General features: G+C 44.2%; 2 protein-coding genes across 2 annotated transcripts in view; both read left to right on the top strand.

Moving 5' to 3' along the window:
• Positions 1 to 27,057, top strand: part of RHPN2 (rhophilin Rho GTPase binding protein 2) — a 67,946-nt gene that overhangs the window by 15,498 nt on the left and 25,391 nt on the right. Inside the window, exons 3-4 of the mRNA XM_065925756.1 lie at positions 13,629 to 13,757; positions 16,831 to 16,906. Of these exons, the coding sequence (XP_065781828.1) occupies positions 13,629 to 13,757; positions 16,831 to 16,906 (205 nt within the window). The remainder of the gene's footprint in view (positions 1 to 13,628; positions 13,758 to 16,830; positions 16,907 to 27,057) is intronic.
• LOC136158745 (ribosomal protein eL22-like) lies at positions 6,313 to 6,624 on the top strand. Its single transcript, XM_065920560.1, has one exon. The coding sequence runs from the start codon at positions 6,313 to 6,315 to the stop codon at positions 6,622 to 6,624; it is 312 nt and encodes a 103-aa protein (XP_065776632.1).

Below are 27,057 nucleotides of genomic sequence, written 5' to 3'. Positions count from 1 at the left end.
TTAGGGAGCCCAGGATGCTTGGAGACTGCTGGGCAAAGCCAGATACATTAAACCAGCTGTTGGTAAAAGACCTACGAGACTTGTGGTCACAAATATGTTTGAGGAGTATGGTCTGCTCTTCCTTATGGGCCACTTACCTGAGCACTCAGTGAAGAGAGGAGGAGGGTTTCTTACCATGAACTTAAAAAAAATTTTTTTTTCAATTTTATCACAATTGAATTGCTATACAATGTTGTGTTAATTTCTGCTGTACAGCAAAGTGAATCAATCATACATATACACATATCCCCTCTTTTTGGAGTTTCCTTCCCATTTAAGTCACTGCAGAACATTGCATAGCGTTCTCTGTGTTATATAACCTATAAAATAGGTTATTATTATCTCTTTTATATATAGTATCAGTAGTGTATATAGGTCAATCCCAATATCCCATTTCATCCCACCCTCCTCCTTAAATGCATTTCTGAAGCAATCTGTTCCTTAGGAAAGATCTCTGAGGTACGAAGTAGGAGAAAAGAAAAATGCAGGACAGCATGCCCTGCGTATACATTTTAAGGGATGAAGAAAACGCTGTTAGGGGCTCTTGGGAGCTAGGCAGGGTAGAGGTGACTCCTACTTGTCACATTATACTTTCAGTGTTTGAAAGTCCTTTTCCAAAGTGTATGGATTATGTTTATGCATTTTTATTGTGAGATATCCAGAAGAATTGTGAGAAGCCCAGAAGAATAGCATAAGTGACCCACTGCCCCTGGGTCGGAACGACAGCGTTTGCCTGTGCTGGTTTCGTGACTCATTGTTCCTGGAGGAGACTGGGGAAAATGCTGTAACACGTCACCTTTCGAAATGTCTGACTGTGTCCTTGTCCCCAGAGAAGTCTGGACCTGGGAGTTGTCAGGTCCACTGTGCAGTGGACCTCATCGGTCAGGGGGGCAGCTCAAGAGAGCCCCCCCGATTTCGGGAGGACCTGCCGTGCACTGAGCTTGACATGCTGAGGGCCCCACTGGTGTGTTTTGTAGCCTTGGGTTTTGGTTGACACCTTGTCAGGCCAGCAGTGCGGTTGAGGGGGGCGGGTGGGGAGTCCTGACCCTGTGCCTATCCGTTCACCCAACAAATGGATTTGTTGAGCACCTGCTAAGTGGCAGGCAGTGCCTGAAATGCGAGGGGATAAGGCTGTGAGCAATTCAGACGAGGCCCTGCTTTCCTGATGCTTAATCTCTCTTGGGGGAAGCTTAATACCCAAGCAAACAAATCCGATCATGTCAGGAGGTGATGTTTTCCAGGGCGCCAATAAAAGGGAAATGTGACAGAGGCTGACGCAGCGTGGCGTGGCCTTGGAGACCGAAGGTGGTCAGGGAGGCCCTTTTTGGCCAGGGCACTTGGCGTTGCTAAGGCGGGGACTAGGGCGGTTTTGTCTGCCTTGCTCTGTGAATGGCACCAGCAGACAGCCTCTCTGAGGCTCGTTGTCAAGTCCGGTGTTGAGCTGGCAGGGATGGGGGTGGGGTGCGGGTGGTTAATGATTCTTGCAGTGACCTAAAAGTTCAAAGTGCCCCTCTCTGGAGAATGTTGTTGGAGGAAACCCTAAAGGTATTTATTAATCTGACTTAACCGGCACCAACCGTTTCCCAAAAACAAATAGGGCATTTAGCCAAGTGCAGCTCTGGCCCGTGGGTGTCCCTGGGTGGCCAATTAGGGGGCTGTCCCTGCCAGCAAAGGGTGGTCAGAAAGTGGGCCCTGCTGTCCTGGCTGGCTGTCTGTTTTCAGGTTCCCAAATGCCCTGCCACAGCCTCCCAATGAAGGTAGAGCAGATGGAACGTTTGGGGGAGTTTGTGTTTGGGAAACTGACCCCCAAATGCAGAAATGGTAGGGTCCCAGTCCTTATGGGCATCAGTAAGGGAGCTTTGAGGCTGGGTGGGTGCCGTGAGGAGCCAGGTTTTATAGGCTGCAAGCAATTCAGGCGAGACCCTGCTTTCCTGATGCTTAATCTCCGTGGGGAAGACCGACTCTGATCCGTATCGGCCAAGAGTTTGTGAGCTTCCTGGAATTTGATTCGAAAGATATCAGGTATTTTAAATGTGCCTTTTCAGGCTAAGCAAGGACAATATCCTCTCTTTTCCTAGCTACCTTCCCTCCCTTGAGAAAAAGCTGGGGTAGCCATGTGATGATGTTTCTCAATAACAGATGGTCTTTATGAAATTCAAAGCCAAGTTGTCACACAGCTCAATTTTAACTAACTGATTCTTTGAACAAGGGCAGACATTTAACATCTTGGGCTTTAGATTCCCTTCTTGGGGCCAGGCATGCCTGGAAAAGAGTGAAGAGACCAGTGCTGTGAGGCATTAGGGAGTGGTAGGGACTGTGGTGAAGAGCAGAGCGTATGCTTTCTGGGTGGGAGGGGTGGGGCATCTCCAGTGCAGCCCATATGGAGGGCAAGTGCTAGAGTAGATCTTCAGTTTTGCCTTTTTTTTTTTTTTTTTTCATGAAAAGCCAGAGATCTGACTCCCCTCCCCCCCACACCCCCTGACTTTTTAAAATCTTCTGATAATTGAATTTTAAAATATTGGCAGCTAGTTCAAGGGGGAGGAAAATACCCTGAGAGTCAAATAAACAAGTCCCATGGATCTCGAATTTGTGACTTCTGAACCAGAGGGTGATGAAGTCCTGGGACACGGGTGCCCTGGGCTACGTTGGTGTATGAGCGTGATGTGAGGTTCAGGACTGCTCACACTATCAGTTCTGAGGGGGGCTGATGTCTGGGCAGGGGGATGTATGAGCCAAGGCCTTGGGGGCACCTGCCTTCCCGCCCTGAGAGATAGGCTGGTAGCAGATGTCCTCCCAGACCCGCTGATCTGCTGCCTTCGCCGGGTGGCCACACGGGAGCACCGGGCAGTGATCACTCCAGTCTCCCTGAGTCACTGGTAGAGCAGGACTTGGGGTAAGATGGATTAAGGCCACACAGCTTCAGTTAAGTCTCTGAAGCTGGTATAAGCCTGTATTGCCTGTCAACAAGCCTATTCCTAGAGGGACATTTTACTAAAAGACTTGGGAGAAAAATATTACACTAAAATAAATGGACATATGTGGGTCAGAATGCAAATTCACATGTGGATGTTCGAGAAATTTTGGACTTGGGGCAAAGAAGCTATATATCCCATGGCTCATCTTAGTAGTGGAAAAGGTTCAGAAACTCCATCGTGAGGGACATGTGTGGATGTGGTCAGTAGCCACAGGAAATCATTGAATGTGGCCTTCCTCTCCCCGTTCACACATAGTGGGATGATCACTCAGAGAGAGTAAGTGGGATACCTTTTAATCCTTCTGCAGCGTGTGTAGGCTCTTTATGAAAAGCCCAAGGGAGTAGGGGCTTCCCTGGTGACTCAGACGGTAAAGAATCCACCTGCAGTGTGGGAGACCCAGGTTCGATCCCTGGACCAGGAAGATCCCCTGGAGAAGGGAATGATTACCTACTCCAGTTTTCTTGCCTGGAGAATTCCATGGACAGAGGAGTCTGGTGAGCTACAGTCCATGGGGTTGCAAAGAGTCAGACATGACTGAATAACTAACACTTTCACTGTCAAAGGAGTAGGCTTCTCCTTGGTGGTCCAGATCAGAAGGTAGACCCAGGGCAAGAAAGGGCTAAAACACCCTTCTGCCTCATCCTGGTTGGTCTCAGAAACTCTTTTGGCTGTAACTTCAGTTATTAGATAACAGGCATCCCAGAGGAGGAGTACACACAGGTGAAAGCTGAGAAACCCCATCTTCTTCCAAGAAGACCCCTGGAGAGGATTCATTTTCACCCAGAAAGGCAGCCCAGGTGCAGAATATCAGTGTTGAAGGGACCAAGGTTCTGGTCTTCATTCCTGATTTGGGCCAGCTCCTCCCCCAGCTGGGCACAGGGGAGCTGGCACACACACCATATTAAACTGGTGGCATCTTATGGAAGAAGCCCCCCTCCACCAGTGAATTCATGAAAAATCATGATCTGTATTCAGAACAGTACACACTATAGAGTTGATTTCTGAGTCAGCATGGTACCCTGAGGTCAGCACTGTGGAAACGCACCCTGAGGGCCCCTCCTGGCCACCAACTTTTTCCAGAGTGACCCTTGATCTACATGAAGAGGCCCGCATCCAAAGAGCAGCTCACCGATTTGCTGTAAATCCTAAATCTCAAGTTGTTGCCAAGTTGAAAAGAAGTGGCAGATCAATATACAGAGGTGGGTAAAGCAAAGCGTCAGCATGTTTGGAGGTTCTTCAGGTATTTGGTTGGGGATCTTAGGGCCTATATTGTCATATTTAAGTTGGACCATTCTGTTGCTAAGAACCAGTCTCTCCCCCCCGGCCCCACACACACCATTGACTCTGAAGAGTAATCTTGACTCTGCCCTTTGTTCTTTCATAACCTGAAATTTGTGAAACCTCTACCATGTGAAAAAAGGTTGCAGGAGAAAAACAGGGAGATAGTAGGCAAAGAGGTCTTATCCCTCCAGGAATCATAATTGTTTGTCTTGCCTCACTCTAAAATGTATTTGAGGGACTTCCCTGGTGGTCCAGTGGTTAAGAATCCCCCCTCCAACACGGGATGTGAGTTTGATTTCTAGTTGGGGAACTAAGATCCCACATGCCTCGGAGCAACAAAGCCCAAGCAAGTTGCAACTAGAGAGCCCGTGAGCTCTAGAGCCCATGCGCTGCAACTAGAGAAAGCCTGCATGCTACAATAAAGAGCCTGTACAACCAAATAAAATAAAGATAATAACAAATTTTAAAAAGATAATAAAAAATGAAATCAAGTGAAATGTATTTGAGGCACCCTAACACACTTGATCCCCTAGAGAAGGAAATGGCAACCCACTCCAGTGTTCTTGCCTGGATAATTCCATGTATAGAGGAGCCTGGTGGGCTGTAGTCCATCGGGTTGCAAAGAGTTAGACACAACTTTTTGTTGTGTAGTGCGTGACTAACACGCGCACACACATACACACAACACACTTGTATAGTGTGTAAGATTAACAGGAACGATGAGGATGCAGGGGCAGGCAGAAGAAGAATAAAAGAGATTTAGTTGGAAGTAAGACTAGTACCCACTACAAGGTCCTATATCCTCTGTTAGACATGGGCCATGTTTTTCTCTGAGTTTTCCAGCAGGCAGTAAGAAAGGAATGTGATCTGGAACACATTTCATACCCATTATTCAAAATCAGACAATTTACTAAGAAAAAGCTGTTCCCAGTACCAAGGACTGGGAGAATTTCCTCCTTTGCACCCTCGTGGATGTTATTAGCTAGTGAATCAGTCATGTTCTCAGTGACGTCTCTATAGTGCAGGTTTTACAAGGGGCAAGTTGTGACCCATGGTGTGTAATGAAATCAATTCAGTGGGTTGCTGTGGTATAATAAAAAAAAAAAAGTGTTTGGTTTTTGTGCCTGGTTCCTGGCCCAGAGCTCCTAAAACCCTTGGAATTACTTGTGTGTCTTGTATGCTAATGAGATGACGCCCAATGGGGGTTGGGGGCCTTTGGGAGCTAGGGAGGGTGCTGTTTATCAGAAACAGCAAGCTCGTTGAGCGGGTTGGAACTTTCAGCCTCTCCCCTGGACTTCTGGGAAAGAGAGGCTGGAGACTGAGTTTAATCACCAGTAGTCAATGATTTAGTCAGTTATGCCCACGTAATGAAGTAATGAAACCTCCATTAAACTGCTAAGTGATGGGAAACTCGCAGGTTGGAGAACACACCAAGGGTCAGGGAGGGAGGCCTGCCTGAAGAGGGCGTGGAGGCTCCGCACCCTCCTCGGCCTGTGGATCTCTTCCACCTGGCTTCCCTGAGCGCTGTTCTTTACCGTAAACCACAGTAGGGACTTCCCTGGTGCTCCGGTGGTTAGGATGCTCACTGCACGCCCTGGGGGGTTCGATCCCTGGTTGAGGAACTAATATCCCATAGGCTTGCATTGTGGCCAAACAAACAAAAAAACCCACAGTAAATGTCAGTAAAAGGTTTTCCTGAATTTTGTGCACCAGTCTAGTGAATTGTTGAAGCTGAGAAAGGGGTTGTGGGAACCTCTGATCTGTAGCTGGTTGGTCAGAAATACAGGTGTCCTTCCCACCCCCCACCAACTTGCAACTGGTGCCTCAAGTGGACCAGCCTTGTGGCACTGAGCCCAGAATCTGTGGGATCTCTGCTAACTCTGGGAGTTGGTGACAGAATTGAATTGAATCGTTGGGTACCCAGTTGGTGTCAGAGAATCAGAATTGTAGAGTTTCAAACTTTATTGTTTTTTGAAAAGTTATGAGAATTGTTGTGATGGCACGGCAAGCCTTCAGAATGGCATGGAAGAAAGATAAGAAGCCTAAGAAGTCAACCTGGAAGTTTAATTTGGATCTTACTCATCCAGTAGAAGATGGAATTTTTGATTCTGGATATTTTGAACAGTTATTGAGGGAGAAAGTTGAAGTGAATGGCACGACTGGAAATCCTGGGAATATCATTCACATGGAATGCTTTAAGAATAAAATCATAGTCGTTTTTGAGAAACAGTTCTCTAAAAGATATTTGAAGTACCTTACCAAGGAATACCTTCAAAAGAACAATCTTCGTGATTGGCTTTGTGTGGTTGCATCAGACAAGGAGACTTAGGAGCTCGTTACTTCCAGATTAGTCAAGATGAAGATGAATCTGAGTCTGAAGACCAGATGAAACCATCCTTTATAGGGCTTTGCTTGCTAATAAAACAAATTAAGCATACAAAAGAAACATCTTGAAACGTACCTTTAGCTGATCAGTGAATAAAAAACAGAATTTTTAACAAATGATTAACAAAACAAAATAAATAATTAACAAAACAGAAAAGTTATGAGAGTTGAATAGACTATATTGGAGAGTATCACATGTATGGCAGAGTCATGGCATATGGGATCTCAGTTCCCCAACCAGGGATGGAACTTCCACCCCTATAGTGGAAGTACAGAGTCTTTATTTCCAGCTTCCCCCGTGGCTCAGACAGTAAAAAGTCTGCCTGCAATGCAGGAGACCCTGGTTCAATCCCTGGGTCAGGAAGATCCCCTGGAGAAGGAAATGGCAACCCACTCCAGTATTCTTGCCTGAAAAAATCCCATGGACAGAGGAGCCTGGCAGGTTACAGTCCATGGGATCCCAAAGAGTCAGATACAGCTGAGCCACTTAACCACTGGAGTGCCGGGAAGTTTCTGAGACTTGTTTTTTGGGGCAGGAGGTATATGTGTATGTGTGTAGTGTACTGTGATACAAAACTCATTTTTTACTGGTGATCATGACCTTCTTCAAAAAAATTCCCAAACCAGTGATATTCACCAACTGAACTTCCAATATCTCATTGCCTGGCTGTGGAGTCTAGACTATGCATGAATAAAAACTTACTGGGCAGTGAAAGGACAAGTGCCATCCTATTTGCAGCAGTCATGACTGCTCTTTCTTTTCTTTTTTAAAAAATACATATTTATTTGCCTGTGCTAGGTTTTAGTTGCAGCACACTGGATCTTTGATCTTTGTTGTGGCATGCAGGTTCTTTTGTTGTGGCATGTGGGATCTAGTTCCCCGACCAGGGATCAACCTGGGTCTCCTGTATTGGGAGCACAGTCTTAACCACTGGACCACTGGGAATTCCCTACGACTGCTCCTTCTGAGTGGGCATAAGCTTGTTGGTTGGTCATGGAGAACAAGCTGAGGGAAGGGAGGTAGAGAGAAAGAAGGGAGTATAAAGACACCATGAAGAGAAAGTGATGAACCCAAATATGTGCAGGGTGTGGAGAGTCCCCGGGGGAGGTCTGACTCCAGGGAAGTGGTTTAGTGTTTTGCTGTCTGGAGGAAAGGTGGACAGGTGGTGAACAAAGCAGGTCAGTGACAGGTAGACGGGTTTTCATCAGCTGAGGATGGGGAGGTGGTCAGTTACTGTTTCTGGCTGGCTGGAGCTCTTGCTGGTGACCCTCAGGTGTCCTCATGTGTGACAGGAGGACATTTCTAGTACTTGGCCTGAACCATGACTGAGGACTTGCCAGGATGGTTCAAGGAAATGTATTCAGCAAGATCTGGCTTAGAACTTGGTGGCTACTGTCACGGTTGTTTTTGCAGTGGTTCTGAATCTGTAGAATGAGCTAGCACCTGAAAGATCTTTGAGTAGGTAGCAAAAGCCCTCCTTTGGGAACTTGGGTAAAGTCTGTTCCTCCATCCAGCTTCACACTGTTCTGTTAAATGAATATAGTACATTTTGCTTATCCACTTGCTTGTTGCATATCTGGATTGTTTTCTACTTTTTGGCTGAGGAATAATGCTATTACAAACAGTCACATTCGTGTCTTGGTTTGGACGTGTGTCTTCATTTCTCTTGTATAGACTCCTAGGAGTGCAATTACTTGGTTGAACAGTAAGTTACGTTTTAACATTTTCTGAAGCTACCTCGCTGTTTCCGCAGTGGCTGTGTCATTTACATTCAGGAATGAGTGAGGTATCTAGTTTCTCTGTACAGCCTCACTAATACTTGTTATTGTCTTTTTTTTTTTTTATTATAGCCAGTCTGATAGTTTTGTATTGGTATCTTATTATGTCTTTAGCATGCATTTTCCTATTGACTAAAGACACTGAGCATCTTTTCATGTGCTTTTTAGTCATTTATAGAACTTCTTTAGTAAAATGTCTATTCAAATCTTTTGCCTATTTTATGAATTCAGTAAAGTTACAGGACACAAAATCAATATACAGAAATCAATTGTATTTCTATACACTAATAATGAACTATCAGCAAGATAAATTAAGAAAATATTCCCAACACTTCTACACCATTGGTGGGTCTGTACGTTGGTATAGCCACCATGGAAAACAGTATTGAGAGTCTTCAAAAACTTAAGGCTAGAACTGCTATGTGACCTACCTACTCCATTTCTGGGTATTTATGAAGAACACAAAAGCTACTTTGAAAAGATACAAGCACCCCATGTTCATTGCAGCATTATTTACAATAACCAAGATATGGAAGCAACCTAAGTGTCCGTCAATGGATGACTGGATAAAGAAAATGTGATGCACAGGCGCGCGCATCTGTGTGTGCGCGCGCATGCACACACACACACACACGGAATATTATTTAGCCATAAAAAGGAATAAAATCTTGCCACTTGCAACAACATGGATGGAAATTGAGGGCATTATGCTAAGTGAAACAAGTCAGAGAAAGACAAATACTGTGTGATCTCACTTATATGTGGAATCAAAACAAAACAAAATAAACAAAAAAACCCAGATCCTGTATATTGCAACTGAGAGTTCACATGTCGCAACTGAAGACTCCTCATGCTGCAACAAAGAAACAAAGATTGAAGAGCCTGAGGGCCACAACTAAGACCCGACACAGTCAAATAAATATATAAATATACATTTTTTAAAACCCAAGCTCATAGATACAGAGAACAGATGGTGGTTGCCAGAGGTAGGGGTTGCAGGATAGATGAAATGAGCACAAATTCCCAGTTACAAAATAAGTCATGGGAATGTGATGTACAGCGTGGTGACAACAGTTATTAATACTGTATTGTATGTTTGAAAATTGCTAAAAGAGAAAAAAAAAAGAAAGTTGCTAAAAGAGTAAATCTTAAAAGTCCTCATCTTAGGAAAATATTCTGTAACCATGTATAATGACAGGTGGCAAGTAGATTTGTTATGGTGATCATTTTGAAGATATACAGATATTGAATCATTATATTGTACACTTGAAACTAATAGAATATTGTATGTCAGTTATAACTCAATTAAAAAAATCTTTTGCCCATTAAAAAAATTGAGTGATCTTTTTGTTATTTAATTAACAGAACTCTTTATGTTTTCTAGATACAGATTCTTTATCAGATACACAATTTGCAAATATTTTCTCCCAGAGTGTAGCTTTTTTCTTCTTCTTCTTTAATATTATCTTCTGAAACTTCAACTGAAGTTTAAAATTTGACAACTCAAATTAATGTTTCTTCTTTTATGGATTTTTGTGCTTTTGTTGTGTAACTAAGATTACTTTGCTATCACTTCATGGCAGATAGATGAGGAAACAATGGAAACAGTGACAGACTTTATTTTCTCGGGCTTCAAAGTCACTGCAGATGGTGACTGCATTCATGAAATTAAAAGATGCTTGCTGCTTGGAAGAAAAGCTATGACCAACCTAGACAGTATATTAAAAAGCAGAGATATTACTTTGCTGACACAGGTCTGTCTAGTCAAAGCTATGTTTTTTCCAGTAGTCATGTGTGGATGTGAGTGTTGGACCATAAAGAAGGCTGAACACTGAAGAACTGATGCTTTTGAACTGTGGGGTTGGAGAATACTCTTGAGAGTCCTTTGGACTGCAAGGAGATCAAACCAGTCAATCCTAAAGGAAATTAGTCCTGAATATTCATTGGAAGGACTGAAGCTGAAGACTCCAATACTTTGACCACCTGATGCAAAGAACTGACTCATTAGAAAAAATCCTGATGCTGGGAAAAATTGAAGGCAGGAGAAGGGGATGGCAGAGGATAAAATAGTTGGATGGCATCACCAACTCAATGGATATGAGTTTGAGCAAGCTCTGGGAGATGGTAAAGCATAGGGAAGCCTGGCGTGCTGCAGTCCATGGGGTAGCAAAGAGTTAGACACAACTGAGCTACTGAACAATAACAACAAGAATACTTTGTCCAATTAGAGGTCACGAAAATTTCATTCTAGGAGTTTTGGAGTTTTTGCTCTTTTACTGAGGTCTCTGATCCATTTTTTAAAACTTTACTTTTAATTGGAGGATAATTGCTTTACAATGTTGGTTTCTGTTGTACAACAACCTGAATCAGCTGTAAGTTTTTATATATCCCCTCCTTCTTGGAGTCTCCCTCCCACCCCCAAGCCCCGTCTGATCCATTTTGACTTGATACTTGGTTTGGTTTAATGCTTATACTGTGATTTATTTTTTGCATATTGTGCAAAAAAGAGTTATTGTCGCAGGCCTGAGAAGTCTATCTTTAGAAAGCCCTGCTTGCAAGGTTGGCACTTGGCTGGTGTGTGGAAATGTAGATTTCAGGAGAGTTCCCCTTATTCCTAGGACTGATAAGAGGAGCTCACTATACTTAAACTATTTGCACAAACCATGTGAAGTGAAGTGAAAGTTGCTCAGTCGTGTCTGACTCTTTGCGACCCCATGGGCTATACAGTCCATGGAATTCTCTAGTCCAGAATACTGGAGTGGGTAGCCTTTCCCTTCCCCATGGGATCTTCCCCACCCAGGGATCGAACCCAGGTCTCCCACATTGCAGGTGGACAAACCATGTGGTTTATAGAAAATACCTGCTTTCCTTCTTGGAGTCTTAAATTTTGGAACTTGCTAGGCAGGGATGTCTACCTGACCAACCCCTAGTAAAAACCCTGGTGATCTTCCTTGGATGACAGCATTTACACACATGTTGTCACAACCCTTTGCTGGAGGAATTAAGCATGTCCTGTGTGACCCCTCTGGGAAAGAGGACTCTTAGCAGCCTGTGCCTGGTTTCCTCTAGACCTCACCCCATGCGCCTTTCCTTAGTTGATTTTGCTGGATGTCCTTTTGCTGTAATAAATCAGAGCAGTGAGCATGACTATATCCTGAGTCCTGCACGTCCCACCCCCACTGACTCTAGGGGTGGTCTTGGGGACACTGACATGCCTAGAAATGTCCAATTGCTTCAGCACCATTTGTCAGAAGGACTTTTGCTCCTTGAATTTTCTTGTCACCTTTGTCAAAATCAATTTACCATAAACGTAAAAATTTACTTCTGGATTCTGTTCTGTTCCATTGCCTGTCCTTATGCCAGTACCACGTTGTCTTGATTACTGAGGCTTTATAGTAAGTTTAAAATCAGATAGCATAAGTCCTCCAACTTTGTTCTTTTTGAAAATTATTTGGCTCTTCTAGGTCCTTTGCATTTCCATATAAATTTTAGAATCGGTTTGGTAGTTTCTCCTAAAAAGCTTACTATGGTTTATATTGGAGTTGCTGTTTTCACATTTTTTAAAGTATATCTTGCTTATTTATTTGACTGCACTGGGTCTTTGTTTCTGGGACTCTCTCAAGTTGTGATTAGCGGGGGCTACCCTTGGTTGCGGTCCACGGGCTTCTCATTGCGGTGGCTTCTCTTGCTGCAGATCACAGGCTGTAGGCGCAGGGGCTTCAGCATGTGGGCTCAGTCGTTGGGGTTCACAGGCTGTACAGAGTGAGGGCTCTGTAGTTGTGCTCAGACTTAGTTCCTCCACGGCATGTGGCATCTTCCCCAACCAGTAGTCAAACTCGTGTCCTCTGCATTGGCATGTGAATTCTTACCCACTGTACCACCAGGAAAGTCTGTAACTGGAATTGATTTGAATTGATGGATCAGTTGGAGAGAACTGACGTCTTAACAATATTGAGTCTTCCAATCCATAAACATGAAATATCTGTCCATTTAATATCACAGTAGTGTTTTGAAGTTTTCAGTGTGCAAGATTTCTGCTTCTTTTCTTAATTTTATTCCCAAGTATTTTATTCTTTCTGATACTATTATGAGTGAAATTATTTTCTTAATTTCATTCTAAGATTTCTTGTTGCTAGTATACAGAAATAAAATTGATGTTTGTATTTTGACCTAGCTAAATTTATTAGTTCTAGTATTCATTTTTTGGGTGCCTGGGGATTTTATACATGCAAGATTATGTCAGCTGTGAGTAGAGTTTTACTTCTTCCTTTCGGTCTAGATGCCTTTCATTTCTTTACCTTATTGCTACTGGCTTGAATCTCTAGTATGGTATTGATAAGAAGTAGCATAAATGGACATCTTTGCCTTGCTCCTGATCATAAGGGGGAAAGCATCAATCTTTCGTCATTAAATATGATGTTAGCTGTGGGTTTTTGTAGATGTCATTTATCAAGCTTTGTAAATTATCTTCTATTCCTAGCTTGTTGTGGATTTTTACCGTAAATCTGTGTTGGATTTTATCACATGCTTTTTTTTCTTGCATCTATTGAGATGACAGTTTTTCTTTTTTTGTGTCCCTTATTCTGTTGCTATAGTATGTTACATTAATTGATTTCCAGATATTAAGCCAACCTTGCATTCCTGGGATAAATCCCACTTGGTCCTCTGTATATGTTGCTAGGTTCAGGTTGCTTATATTTTGTGGAGGATTTTTACATATACATACATGAAAGATAACTGATTAGTTTTCTTATGGTGGTTTCCCCTGGTTTTGAATCAGGGTGATATCAGCCTCATAGGCTGGGCTGGGGAATATTACCCACCCCGTCTCTTTTCTCATCTTTTCCCTTTTAAGGAGATAATTTATGGTCCCTTACAGGTGACTAGAAGCAACTTCTTTTTCTCTTCTCAAGGCTAATCCTTACAGAATTCAAGTTAAGCAGCCCCATGTCATTGGTTAAATCCTAGGTCCATGTATGGACAGATGTGGCTCAAAATGGAGCAGGTTCCTAGCCTCCCTGAGATACCTTGTCTGATCACAGCTGGCACCTCCATCTGCAGGCAGGCCCCCAGAGCTTCCCTACAGGGACTGGGGTGGGGTGTCTGCTCCATCGGCCACTGGGGGATGCTTGGCTGAAGTTGCTTCTCTCCCCCTTTCTCTTTTAACAGAGCGGCCACGAACCAAAAGGTACGAGAGCAGGTACGCCTGGAGCTGAGCTTCTTGAATTCAGACCTGCAGATGCTCAAGGAAGAGCTGGAGGGGCTCAACATCTCGGTGGGAGTCTATCAGAACACAGAGTAAGTAGGGGCAGTGCTTCTGTCAGATACTTTCTGAGCCTTGGGAAAGGTCTGCAGCAGGGATGGTTCACAGATAGGCCCCAGGATGTAGCCAACCCCGCTTTGATCTGGTTTGGGGTTGAGCAAGGTGCAGGCGTTAAAGAGAACCTGTAGGGTTTGTTGGAAATACCTGACCAGTTGGAGAAGAAGGTATTTATTTGTCCTGGGGCCACTTGGGACACAGTTTTACTGGAGAGCCTTGTGGCTGGTTTCAGGCAGGGAGATGGCACCCCTCACGTAGCCTGGGTGATGCCTCTGCCATAAAGAGGCCCTGGAAGGGTAGCTGTGGTCAACTCTGAGAGTCAGCCTGCCAGGTGGGGCCAGGAAGCCCTGTCTTCTTCCCTCTCCACCTCAGCACCACGCACACGATCTGACTCTGGGTTATTCTGTTGATAAGAGTAGAGAAGCATGTAATAAGCTGCCTTTTCCAGCAAAGATCATGAGACTTTTGCAAGTTCCCTGAGGGGATAATGTAACTGAGACACGTTGGAAATGTCTCCCATTGAATATTTGAGAAAGAAATGTTCTGATTCAGAAGCATCCCTTAGAGAGTCTTTGTGGGAGGCCAAATGTTGAGGTGTGACCTTCAGAAGAGCTTAGAAATTTTCCCTCCCCAAGGTGAGCTACCTTGGAAGGAAAAGTCCATCTTTCTTTTTTTTTTTTTTCTGTATGGACCATTTTAAAAGCCTTTATTGAATTTGTTAGAGTATTGCTTCTGGTGATTATGTTCTGCTTTTTGACTTCGAGGCATGTGGGATCTTAGGTCCCCAACTGGGGATAGAACTCACACCCCCTGCATTGGAAGGTGAAGTCCCTACCCCTAGACTGCCAGGGAGGTCCCCGAAAGTCCATCTTTAAGAAGAAATAACCTTGAGAACTGCTAAAGAACAATTTATGTACTTTTCTGTCTGTGGAAGTAGGACTTTTCAAAAGGTAAGGGAGCCCCAAGGAAAACTCAGTCAGAAAATAATTCTCTGGATGAACAGAATGAAAATGTTGGGGAACCTTCCATCACCTTTGAAAGGTGCTTTTCCTGATCGTCTCCTGCACAGTCCTCTGTACTGTTCCCAAGGAGTTTTTCTGAGCCACGGGTGGAACCTTTGCTTCCTTAGTGGCCATCCATGAGCCAGGCTGTGTGTCCTGGCTCACTGACCTGTGAGCTCCCAGCATAGTTCTGACACCTGATCAGTACAGCCAGCAAACCGCTTCCCCCAGCTCATGCTGTATACTCAGTCGTGTCTGACTCTTTGCAACCCCAGGCTCCTCTGTCCATGGGATTTTCCAGGCAAGAATACTGGAGTGGGTTGCCATTCCCTTCTCCATCTATGAGATGAGTCAGGGCCAAGCATTGGTGATAGAAGTAGTATGTTTCTTATTCCACCTCTCTGTACGTGAAGCACAGGGCTGTTCATGCATATTCCCCAAAGACACGCAGTCAAGGCCCCTGTGTGACTGCATTACAGCTGTAAAGTGGCCGATTGGCCTCTGGGAGTGGGAAAGTTAGTCCCCGGGAGTGGGGAAGAGGGGAGAGAGATATGCAGGTATATAATGACATCTTGCATTTCCATCCGCCCTCTTCCTGTTTTCAAAGCACATTATTTTTTTCTTGGCACAGTTGATCTTCACACACATCTGTGAGGTAGACAGGGAAGACATAATCTCATGCAGATGAGACAACACAGGGAGCCCCAAGGTTATGGGAAAATGTTATATTAGCGCAAGATGGAGGGTGGGGAGTCCTGGCCAGGAGCCTGGGGATGCTGGCTGCTCTTGCACGGTCACAGGAAGAGCAGACCTCGCCGCCAGCCCCATCGGGGTGAAGCCAGCAGAGAGCAGCCCAGCCTGTCCTCATCTCCGTCTAGCAGGATCCAGCTTTCCTGGCAGGCCTTGGGAAGGCTATGCACCCCATTGGGACTTGCCTGCTTTCAACACAGTCCTGTTGTTTTCTGTCCCCCACAGAGGCAGCTTCAGCTTACAGCCCTTTGTCCACTCACCCCGCCTGCATTCCTGGCCTCCTCCCCGGCTGGGCTGAGGGCCCCAGGAGGTCTCCTGTTACAGGTCAGGGAGCGAAATCCCTGTTGGCAAAACACAGCTGAGCCTAGTTCACTTCCCACTGGCCCTGCCCCTGAGACCGCCCAGGGTGACCTTTGGGGTAACCAGGTGGTTGGTTGGGGCAGAGGAGGTAGTGGGGAAATAGCCGGCCAGGGCCTGACCCAGGGCTGGGAGCCAGGTGCATTTAGGTGTCAGATGGGGACCCCGCCCTCAAGGCCTTCCCCTGAGGGTGGGACACCTAGAGGGATACGCCCCATGGGAGGAGGCACGTGAGAGCCCAGGGTTGAAGGGCTGCATGAGAGGTGGGACCCACTGCAGTGAAGGGAGGAGGAGGAGAAGGGTGGGGGCTGGCTGGAAATGGCGGCAGTACCCCAGACCACAGAGCAGTGAGCACGCAAGGCACAGACCCTGGTGTGCACTAGGTCCTCAGGACAGTTATTCAAAGATGCAATGTGACTGGAGGGATAAATCAGGTAGATTTATCAGCTGGTAGATTTACAGGTAGATTTACAGGTGGTAGAGACCTCGTGTGTTAGGCTTGGTCATCTAGAAGGGGACAGGGACTCCTTTTGCAGCAAAGACGAGGATATGACCTGAGTGGTCTTTTTTTAAAAAAAATAATTTTATTTATTTTTGGTTGCACGTGGTCTTTGTTGCTGCACACAGGCTTTCTCCCGTTGCATTGAGCGGAGCTATTCCTCATTGTGGTGGCTTCCCTTGTTGCAGGACGTGGGCTCTAGACATCTGGAAACTTCTCAGACCAGGGATCGAACCCATGTCTCCTGCATTGGCAGATGGATTCTTACCCTCTGTAGCACCAGGGAAGTCCCCAAGTGGTCTTTATGGAAAATGAACTGATGTGTACTAGCTTGGCGGGAGGAGAGGGGTGGGGACCTGAGCTGGATTCTGGTGGGGGGCAAGCTGGGGGTGTGCAAAGTGGCCGAGATGCGGATGTTCATGTAGCTTGTTCTGTTCCTTCTAGGGAAGCATTTACGATTCCCCTGATTCCACTTGGCCTGAAGGAGACCAAGGACGTTGATTTCTCAGTCGCTCTCAAGGTAAATCTCAAAGTAATGGGCAGTGAATTCGCTGTTTAAAAGAGAAATGTGGAAATTGTGAATCCCTTGCAAGTGCTGAGTAAGGCTTGATGGGCCAAGTGTCGCTTGATTTCTTCAGGGTGGCCTTGAGCCCCTTCGGCAGACCACCCAGACAGCCCATGCTAAACTTCCCCATGCTCACTAACATCTGGTCCCTGAGACTCCCACGCCTGGGGAAGGGGTTGGGAACCCAGGTTGGTTGGCTCCAGGAATCCAAGGCAAAGAGGATCTGTGGTAGACAGGCTTTGAGTTTTTAAAATTGCATCCTGTTTTAGTATCTTTTTTTTGCCTCAGATTTTATAGTCAGTTGAGGCCATGTTTTTGGAAGAATAGCCAAAAGTTTTTGACCCTCAACGTTTTATTTTGGAAATAGTAGAAAATTTGAAAGAATGTTACAGTGAATCCCTGTATACTCACTACCTAGATTCTCCTGTTAACATTTTGCTGTAGTCACATTATCATGTATTTGTGCCTCTATGCATCCCTCTCTCCGTACATTAGTACATCTTAGTTTTTATACCTTTCAGAGTAAACCAAGGATACTGGTTCACTGCCCTTAAACACTTGAATAACTAGAGTTTATGCATCCCCCACCCCCTGATCCCTGGATGTCTGCCTTCTCTTTTTTTTCTCTCTATCCCCCCACTCTCCCCTCCCCCTTTCTCTCCCTCCCTCTTTCCCTCCCTTCCATCTTTTTTTTTCTTTTAAGTACCAACTTTATTGAGATATTCACACATTGCACAATTCACCTCTTTAAAGTGGAAACAGTACCTGGCCTCCCCTTAGCCAGGTGTGTCTGTGGCAAGCAGTGATATTGTAGGCCCACCTCTGTCAGTCACTGAACAGATGCTGGTGATGTCAGAGGCCCAGCTGTTAGAGCCCCTGTGATTCAGTGGAGGATCTGGGTGGGAAGTGAGAGAGATGCTTTGATGGAGGTACCCAGAGATGGCTTGCCCCCAAGCTGGGGCCAGGAGAGGCCTCCCCAAGTCTGGAATGCTTTCCTCTTCCTCTTCGCCCCAGATCCATCACTCTGAGTTTTACTGAATCGTCTCAAACTTCCATGTAGGAGAAGAAAGTAGTGATGAGGTAGAAGGTGGTGTCTGTCTCCAAGCTTTCCAGCACAGGCAGGGTGTGTAGGGATGAATCCCAGAATCGTGAAAAATGCTTCAAGGAATTCTGTTTCTTATCACAGCAGTCCTATTAGTTGACTCATCTTTTCACTGATTTTATTTTAGAAAAGAAAAAAATGACCATATGGCGTTCTGGGCACTACACAATTTGTCCTTTTAAAAAGCAATTGGTAATAAAGAAGTGGGACCTAATTAAACTTAAATTTTAAAGTTAAAATTAAAAGCTCTTGCACAGCAAAACTGTGGACTATGCTAAGTCATTCAGTGGTGTCCAACTCTTTTCGACCCTATGGACTGTAGCCTGCCAGGCTTCTCTGTCCATGGGATTCTCCAGGTAAGAATACTGGAGTGGGTTGCCATTTCCTTCTCCAGGGAAACTATAAATAAAGAGAAAGGACAACTTTTTAGAATGGGAGAAAATAATAGCAAATGAATCAACTGACAAAGGATTAACTTCCAAAATATACAAGCATCTCTTACAGCTCAATACAAGAAAAACAAACAACCTAGTCAAAAGTGAGCAGCAGGGCTAAACAGACATTTCTCCAAAGAAGACATACAGATGGCTAATAAACACATGAAAAGATGCTCAACATCGCTCATTATTAGAGAAATGGAAATCAAAACTACAATGAGATATCACCTCATGCCAGTCAGAATGGCCATCATCAAAAAATCTACAAGCAATAAATGCTGGAGAATGTGTGGAAAAAAGGGAACCCTCTTGAGGTGTTAATGGGAATGTAAATTGAAACAGCCACTGTGGAGATTCCTTAAAAAACTAGGAATAAAACTACTCTATGACCCAACAATCCTACTACTGGGCATACACCCTGAATAAACCATAATTGAAAAAGATGCATGTACCCCAGTGTTCATTGCAGTGCTATTTACAATAACTAGGGCATAGAAGCAACCTAGATGTCCATCGACAGATGAATGGATAAAAAAGCTGTGGTACATATATACAGAGAAATATTTCTCAGCCATAAAAAGGAATGCACTTGTGTCAGTGCTAATGAGGTAGATGAACCTAGAGGCTATTATAGAGACTGAAGTCAGAAAGAGAAAAATATCATATATTAATGACTTCCCTGGTGGCTCAGATGGTAAAGCGTCTGCCTACAATGCGGGAGACCCGGGTTCAATCCCTGGGTCAGGAAGGTCTCCTGGAGAAGGAAATGGCAACCCACTCCAGTATTCTTGCCTGGAAAATCCCATGGACAGAGGAGCCTGGTAGGCTACAGTCCATGGGGTTGCAAAGAGTCGGACCCAGCTGAGCGACTTCACTTTCACTTTCTTTTCAATGCATATGTATGGAATCTAGAAAGAGGGTACTGATGAACCTGTTTGCAGGGCAGCAGTGGAGACACAGACATAGAAAACAGACTTGTGGACACAGTAGGGGAAGGAGAGGAAGGGCCTAATTGGAAAAGGAACATTGAAACATATATATTACCATATGTAAAATAGACTGTGGGAATTTGCTCTATAATACAGGGAGCTCAAACCCAGGACTCTGTGACAACCTAGAGGGGTGGGATGGGGAGGAGGCGGGAGGGATGTTCAAGAGGGAGGGTACATATGTACACCTATGACTGATTCATGTTGATGTATGGCAGAAATGAACAGTCAATTCAGTTCAGTTTAGTCACTCAGTCGTGTCCGACTCTGTGACCCCTGTGGACTGCAGCATGCCAGGCCTCCCTGTCCATCACCAGCTCCCGGAGTTTGCTCAGACTCATGTCCGTTGAGTCGGTGATGCCATCCAACCATCTCATCCTCTGTCGTCCCCTTCTCTTCCTGCCTTCAGTCTTTCCCAGCATCAGGGTCTTTTCTGATAAGTCAGTTCTTTGCATCAGGTAGTCAAAGTATTGGATGATGAACAAAATATTGTAAAGCAATTATTCTCCAATTAAAAAAAAATATTGGTTAATGCTTTGAAAGCTTTTGCACTTGTCCTCCAATCTCAAGCAGAGACTGTGTGAGTTTCTTTCCCTCAGGGCCTTGTGGACTGATGTCTTGTTTAAATCCAGGTCCTGGGCCCTGTGAGTTTGGGGTTTATTTTAGAGTCTGAGAAGGGACTTTGGTAGTCTCGCCAGACCCAGGATTACCAAAATTTTATTTTCTGGGTAGTAGACAGCTATACGCCAGCTTCTCACAGGGCACATGAACTTTTAGTTAGGTGTGACACTTGCCATAGATCTGTGAGACTCCAGACAATGCTTATGTCTGTGGAAATGTTTTAGTTGCTTTTGTAGAATAGTTTCTTTTAAGATTTAGTTTGTTGCTTTGTGCCAGAGCTGGAAGAGTGTGGGCATTTTGCAGGGGACAGGAAATAGGTGAAGGGGATTAAGGTTACAAATTTTCATATAATAAATAAGCCATGGGGATTGACTATGAAGCATAAGGAATATATTCAGTAATACCGTAATAACTTTGCATGGCAACAGATGGCTACTAGACTTGCCACGGTGATCATTTCATAAAGTATGCAAATGTCAAACCAGTATGTCGTACACCTGAAACTAACATAATATTGTAGTCAACTGTATTTCAATTTAAAAAAAAAGACATACCCAGAAATACAAAATGTGTGAGTTTGGAAGGAATTGTGCAGGTTGCCAAAATTTAAAAAATTTAAAAAGAGTGCAGGAGTTCAAAAGGGAGACTCTTGGGGAAAATTGGGTATCTCCTGGGCAGCTGTAAGGATCCAAAAATGTCATGTGTGGAATTCACATTAAATCTAGTGGGGGAAAAAAGGATCATATGTTGTGGGTGTGGCCAAGTGCTATTCAGCTGAGGTTTCCAACCGTGTCATTTTAGCCTAAAAAGAACTCTACAGATGTCAGTCATACAAAAATGAGAATGTCTGGGGGACAGTCTGTTTTTCCTTCCATGTTTGTGCTTGAGAGTAACACAGACAGGTGTGCGTAGTAAATAATCTGGCCTACTAAATCAGGGCAATTCATGTTGTCTTTCAGATCTGTGTATCCTTGTGATGTTTAATGGTCAGTGAAGCTTCATGGTCTGATTATGTTCTGTTTTAAATAAATGGGCTTTAAAACAACTTCATGAAGACGCACCATCAAAATAAATTCCCTTTCCAGAGTATTCAAGTTTTTTTTTAAAATATAGCTTTATTAATATATATTTCTTATTGAGAACAGTATTGCAAAACGTTCAGAAAATACCAAGACATGTAAGGATCCCTCACAGTCACACACATCCCCCTACACCTTTATTTGATGCTTAAGCTTTGAGCACCTGGTCTCATCTTCTCATCAGGGGTCTTTAGGAGGATGTGAGACTCCTCCAATCTATTCAGGTTCAGCATGGTATCTACTGGTACTAAGTGCCAAGTAAGATAGCTATTAATTTCATTCTTAAGGCATCTTCTAGATTTTATTGTCAGCAGCTCTCCTATGAGCATCTGTGCACACTTTGCTGAATATTCCCTTTGGATAAATTTCTAAATGTGGATTTGGTAGGTCAAAGATATGTTTCCCTAATAACCCACCAGAACTGGTCTTGCCTTACATTCCTATCAAGTGTGTGTGACTGCTTATGAAACCGTTTGTGTCATCTTTTGGGGCTCCAGAGAGCTCCGGTACCACAGTTCTTTATGTCTCAGCAGAGAAGACAATTTAGTGAGCAGTGAAGAGGTAGATAAGAAGTGATTTTTTAGAATAGGACGCTTGTGAGCAGGCGAGAAATGGTACACTCTGAGCACTTCCTGGACTATATAGTTTTATAATCAAAGGAAAAGGAGGGGGTGGCTCGGTGGTGAGGAATCTGCCTGCCAGTGCAGGAGACGTGGATCTGGTCCCTGACCTGGGCAGATCCCACATGCTCTGGTGCAGCTAAGCCTGCGTGCCACTACTTTTGAGCTCTAGAGCCCAGGAGTCTCAACTGCTGACACCCATGTGCCCGAGAGCCCATGTTCCAACAAGACAAGCCCCTACAATGAGAAGCTCACACAGCACAACTAAAGAGTGGCTCCCACTCCCCGCAACTAGAGAAAGCCCACACAGCAACAGAGAACCAGCAGAGCCAAAAATAAATTTAAAAAAAAAATTTTTTTTTTTAAAAACAGGAAAAGTGGGGAGAGGGAGAAGAACTTATTTGTCTTTCTTGAGTAGACATCATGCTTCCATCATCAGCTCTTCCTCCAGGTTGAGCAGGGTAGTTTTCTTGTCCCTACGTAATCAAGCTAGGTCCACAAATTATTGCTTTTTATGCGGGCAGAGGGCATGTCTTAGGGGTCATTAACTTTCTGAGCTCACTGGGCAGGATGTGGGTCTCACGCCACCGTTGTTCTATTGTCTTGGGCGTATGTCACATGCTTCTCCTGCATGGTTTTGTGATTAAGCAAACTTACAGGGTCTCCCATATTTTTTCTACTTACAATCCCCTAGCGGGATTAACTATTTAATCACCTACTTTGTCCCTTTACTCTGTCTGTATCATTCCTCTCTCCCAGTGTTTACCCTTTTATGCTTCAAAAAGAGTAAAGGGCAGTAACTGATCATTAGCTACTTCGGGCTGAGATGAAACATCAGCCTGCCTGGGAAAGGAGTGAAGCACCTGGCTGACTGTCCCTTCTCTGTTCGGAGAACTGCCAGTCAGCGTCACTGTGGTTAGCATCATCCTTTTAGCCTTCTTAGATATTAAGCATTGGAGAATGAATCTACAAAAAGGTATGAATTGAAAGAAATGCAACAATGAGCTTTGGAAAAGTCATTAAGAAAGATTATAGCCATGATTTTGAAGATCCAGACCGTTTTCCTCAGTTTCCAAATCTAAAAGAGAGTCACTGAAGGCCTCAATCTCTTTCTGCTTAGACCTGGAATCTTAATGTTTTATATTTTAGGGTATAGTGAGTCTTTTATCTCATTTATAGATTCAATTTATTCTTTTCTATTTTTTGTTAATATCTTTTGATGACGAGAGTGGTTTCCTTGTCCCTCAAGGGACAGAGTGTGGCCCCTAATTTATTTAAAAAGTACCTTCTATTAAAGAAATAGGACAGTCAGGCACAAACAGAAAGGAATGTAGAAATAACCAGCCATTGATGTTGTACAGAAAGGGTCGCAGGAAAATGTGCACCTGTCTCTTGCCTGACCCTCCCATTACATATTTCTCACAGTTGTTAAGGTTTCCGATCCTTTGGGTTAAGACCAAGAAGGTTACGTTAGTCTGTGAGAAATTTTATCAAGTGGCCTGACATTTCAGTGACTGCCCAAGGCTCCGCATTAGTTCTGTAGATGCCGTCTCTGGGCAGAGCCATTTTTGGCCTTGGACCCTGTCAGTCTTTTGATTGTGAAATCATCAAAGAAGGCAGACCCCACCCCCAACTCTCTGGTGCCTGGGGCATTGCCTCTTTGAATACCTTGGCTGTTTGCAGAGGGTTCATCCATCACAGTGTTACTCTAATGTGTCCCTTCTGTCCACACGGAGCACACTGATTTTGTCTGGGTACCTATGGGCCTTATGGTCTACCATGGCCAAACTGGCCTAGAAAACCTGGCCTTTCCTTGGTGGTCTCAGAGTGGACACAGCCATTGTCATCATCTGGGCCCTTTGTTTATCTCTCTGGGTGTATGCAGCCTCTTTAGCCATATCCCTATTATTGAAAACCAAATTAGAGCAAATCAGTCTTAGGGGTCTGAGGACCCGCAGTTGGCTTTTTTGAATATTATTTCTGATGTCTGGGGAAGACTGGGCTATGAAATGTAGAGCCAAAAAGTCCTGTCCCTCAGGGGAGGAGGGATCTACCTATGTACACTTTTTTTTTTTTTTGTATTTTTTTTCCCATTTATTTTAATTAGTTGGAGGCTAATCACTTTACAATATTGTAGTGGTTTTTGCCATACGTTGACATGAATCAGTCATGGATTTACATGTGTTCCCCATCCCAATCCCCCCTCCCACCTTCCTCTCCATCCCATCCCTCTGGGTCTTCCCAGTGCACCAGCCCTGAGCACTTATCTCATGCATCCAGCCTGGGCTGGTGATCTGTTTCACCCTTGATAGTATGCTTGTTTCAATGCTGTTCTGTCAGAACATCCCACCCTCGCCTTCTCCCACAGAGTCTAAAAGTCTGTTCTGTACATCTGTGTCTCTTTTTCTGTTTTGCCTATAGGGTTATCGTTACCATCTTTTTAAATTCCATATATATGTGTTAGTATACTGTATTGGTCTTTATCTTTCTGGCTTACTTCACTCTGTATAATGGGCTCCAGTTTCATCCATCTCATTAGAACTGATTCAAATGAATTCTTTTTAATGGCTGAGTAATACTCCATTGTGTATATGTACCACAGCTTCCTTATCCATTCGTCTGCTGATGGGCATCTAGGTTGCTTCCATGTCCTGGCTATTTTAAACAGTGCTGTGATGAACATTGGGGTGCACGTGTCTCTTTCAGATCTGGTTTCCTCGATGTGTATGCCCAGGAGTGGGATTGCTGGGTCATATGGCAGTTCTATTTCCAGTTTTTTAAGGAATTTCCACACTGTTCTCCATAGTGGCTGTACTAGTTTGCATTCCCACCAACAGTGTAAGAGGGTTCCCTTTTCTCCACACCCTCTCCAGCATTTATTGCTTGTAGACTTTTGGATAGCAGCCATCCTGACTGGCGTGTAATGGTACCTCATTGTGGTTTTGATTTGCATTTCTCTGATAATGAGTGATGTTGAGCATCTTTTCATGTGTTTGTTAGCCATCTGTATGTCTTCTTTGGAGAAATGTCTGTTTAGATCTTTGGCCCATTTTTTGATTGGGTCATTTATTTTTCTGGAATTGAGCTGCAGGAGTTGTGTGTGTATTTTTGAGTTAAAACACTTCTGTTAATCTCCCTTGAAAAACTGTAGGATTTTTATCTGGTCCCTATTGGATTTCTTTCACTTTTTCACAGTTGACAGGTTTCATTGTAAGCTTTTTCTTTTTAAAACAAACTTCTGCCCCCAAGGTGTGACTGTTTTTATTTGTATACTTTATTTTATTGGCTGCAAGCAGGCTTTTTCTAGTTGTGGTGAGCTGGAGGCTGCTCTTCGATGTGGTTCAGGGGCTTCTCATTGCTGTGGCTTCTGGTGTGTGGAGCACGGGCTCTAGGGCGCGTGGGCTTTGATAGTTGAGGCTCGGGTGGGCTCAGTAGTCATAGCACACAGGCTTCGTTGCTCCGTGGCATGTGGTATCTTCCTGGACCAGGGATTGAACCTGTATCCCCTGCATTGCAAGGTGGATTTTTGCACCACTGGACCACCAGGGAAGCCCCCATTGTGAGCTTTTTCATACTCTCTATTAAACAATTAATCATGTGGTCCCATCTGTCGATCTCAACAAAGTGGATCTGGTGATTTCATTGTGGATTTGACTCAGGAGCAGCATAGTTCCCCTCGTGGTGTCTGGCATGGCCCTCTTGGGCTTGAGCTGCCCTTTGGTCAGCATGGACTCTGGCTGCCAGTATTTTGTGCTGTTCTTTCTCAGGAGTGCAGCAGTGGGATAAGATTTGTAAATCTCTCCAGGTGAGATCAAAAAATTGGATCAACCTGGTAAACTCTTTTGTGAAAAGTTCAGGGATCTCAGAAAAACTTCCCAATTTACCCTCTGCCAGACTTAGATCGGATGTTGAAAAAAGCACGTGAGCTCTTACTGTTTCTTCTTGATTTCTATCAGAAGTTTCTCTCTGAGGCAGTTGGTGGGTAACTTATGCTGCTGCGGGTGCTAGCTAGGCTGAAAATGGGCCCCTTGGATAGCTTGGGATACAAAGGAGGTCTTTCCTCACTCTTGGATGCGTTTTGTTGTCGTCTAGTCACTAAGTCATGTCTGGCTCTTTGTGACCCCATGGACTATAGCGCGCCAGGATCCTCTGTCCATGGGGTTTTCCAGGCTAAAATACTGGAGTGGGTCGCCATTACCTTCTCCAGGAGATCTCCCTGACCCAGGGTTAGAACCCGAGTCTCCTGCGCTGGGCGGTTCTTCACCCCTGAGCCACGTCAGTGTGGAAGCCCTGGTGTGTGGTCCCCTGGGATAATAGCCTGGCTGGAGCAGCAGCTCCCACCTGTGAGGCAGCCCTTGGAGCATCCATTTTCATGGATATGGCAGGTTTCACCAGAGCAATAGTTAGCTATCCAAAAGTTTCCTTCCTGTGTCAGAGTCTACCTTGTAACTGATTCAGGATTTGTACTTACAACTTTAGATGTTATCCCTCCCAAAGCAGTCTCCCAACCAGGTGTTAATGCCCGAGAAATTGTTTCTAAGGAATACTACAGAGGGTATCCCAGTGGTGTTGACAATGAGCGAGATTTGGTCTAGCTGCAAACGGGAAGTAAAGGGTCAGCACTTGGAAGAGTCAGAGGGAGGGGAAGACTGACATCAGGACTCAGGAAGTCCTCTGTTGGGCACTTTGAGTAATTAGGAGCAAACTGCCCTACATCTTGGAAGTTGATTCCCTTCAGTTTTCTTGAGCATAATGTACTTAAGAATACCTGATAAGAAGCCTTTGATCAGGCGAGATACAGTCCTTTAAATGGTTTTTTTTCTAACATATATATCCCCGATTATAAATTATAAGCATTTAGTCTTATCTAAAGATAGATTACAGTGATCAGCTTTAGAAACAAGTTTAGAATACCTTTTTAAGAACTCAGTTAGGCTTCACAGTAATATAACAACAAAGAGTTATTTGAAAAGTGAGATTTAGATAGTAGTTACTGACCTCAGGTAGCAAAACTAAAATTTAGTATCTATTAAAGCATAATTTTTTTTCTAAAATTACCCTCATCTTTACCAAAGATAGCCAAGTTAAGATTAATTTGTTTATAAAATAAGTCTGGTTAATTCATCACATAGGCATATTTAATTTGTCCAATAAAGCAGGTGCCTTGAATACTAAAAATTGTAAAAGGTATACCCTAAATAAAAAAGCTCATTTTAAACCTTTTTATTTTTCATTGTATGGCATCAGCTTTGTAGCCA

Source organism: Muntiacus reevesi, chromosome 2, assembly GCF_963930625.1.
Source record: "Muntiacus reevesi chromosome 2, mMunRee1.1, whole genome shotgun sequence".
In the NCBI taxonomy this organism is placed as follows: Eukaryota; Metazoa; Chordata; class Mammalia; order Artiodactyla; family Cervidae; genus Muntiacus; species Muntiacus reevesi.
Note: the sequence above shows the minus strand (reverse complement) of the source record. Positions and strands in the feature narration are given on the sequence as shown.

Excerpts from the sequence above, each read along its gene's own strand:
- LOC136158745 (XM_065920560.1), top strand. The coding sequence starts at position 6,313 with ATGGCATGGAAGAAAGATAAGAAGCCTAAGAAGTCAACCTGGAAGTTT.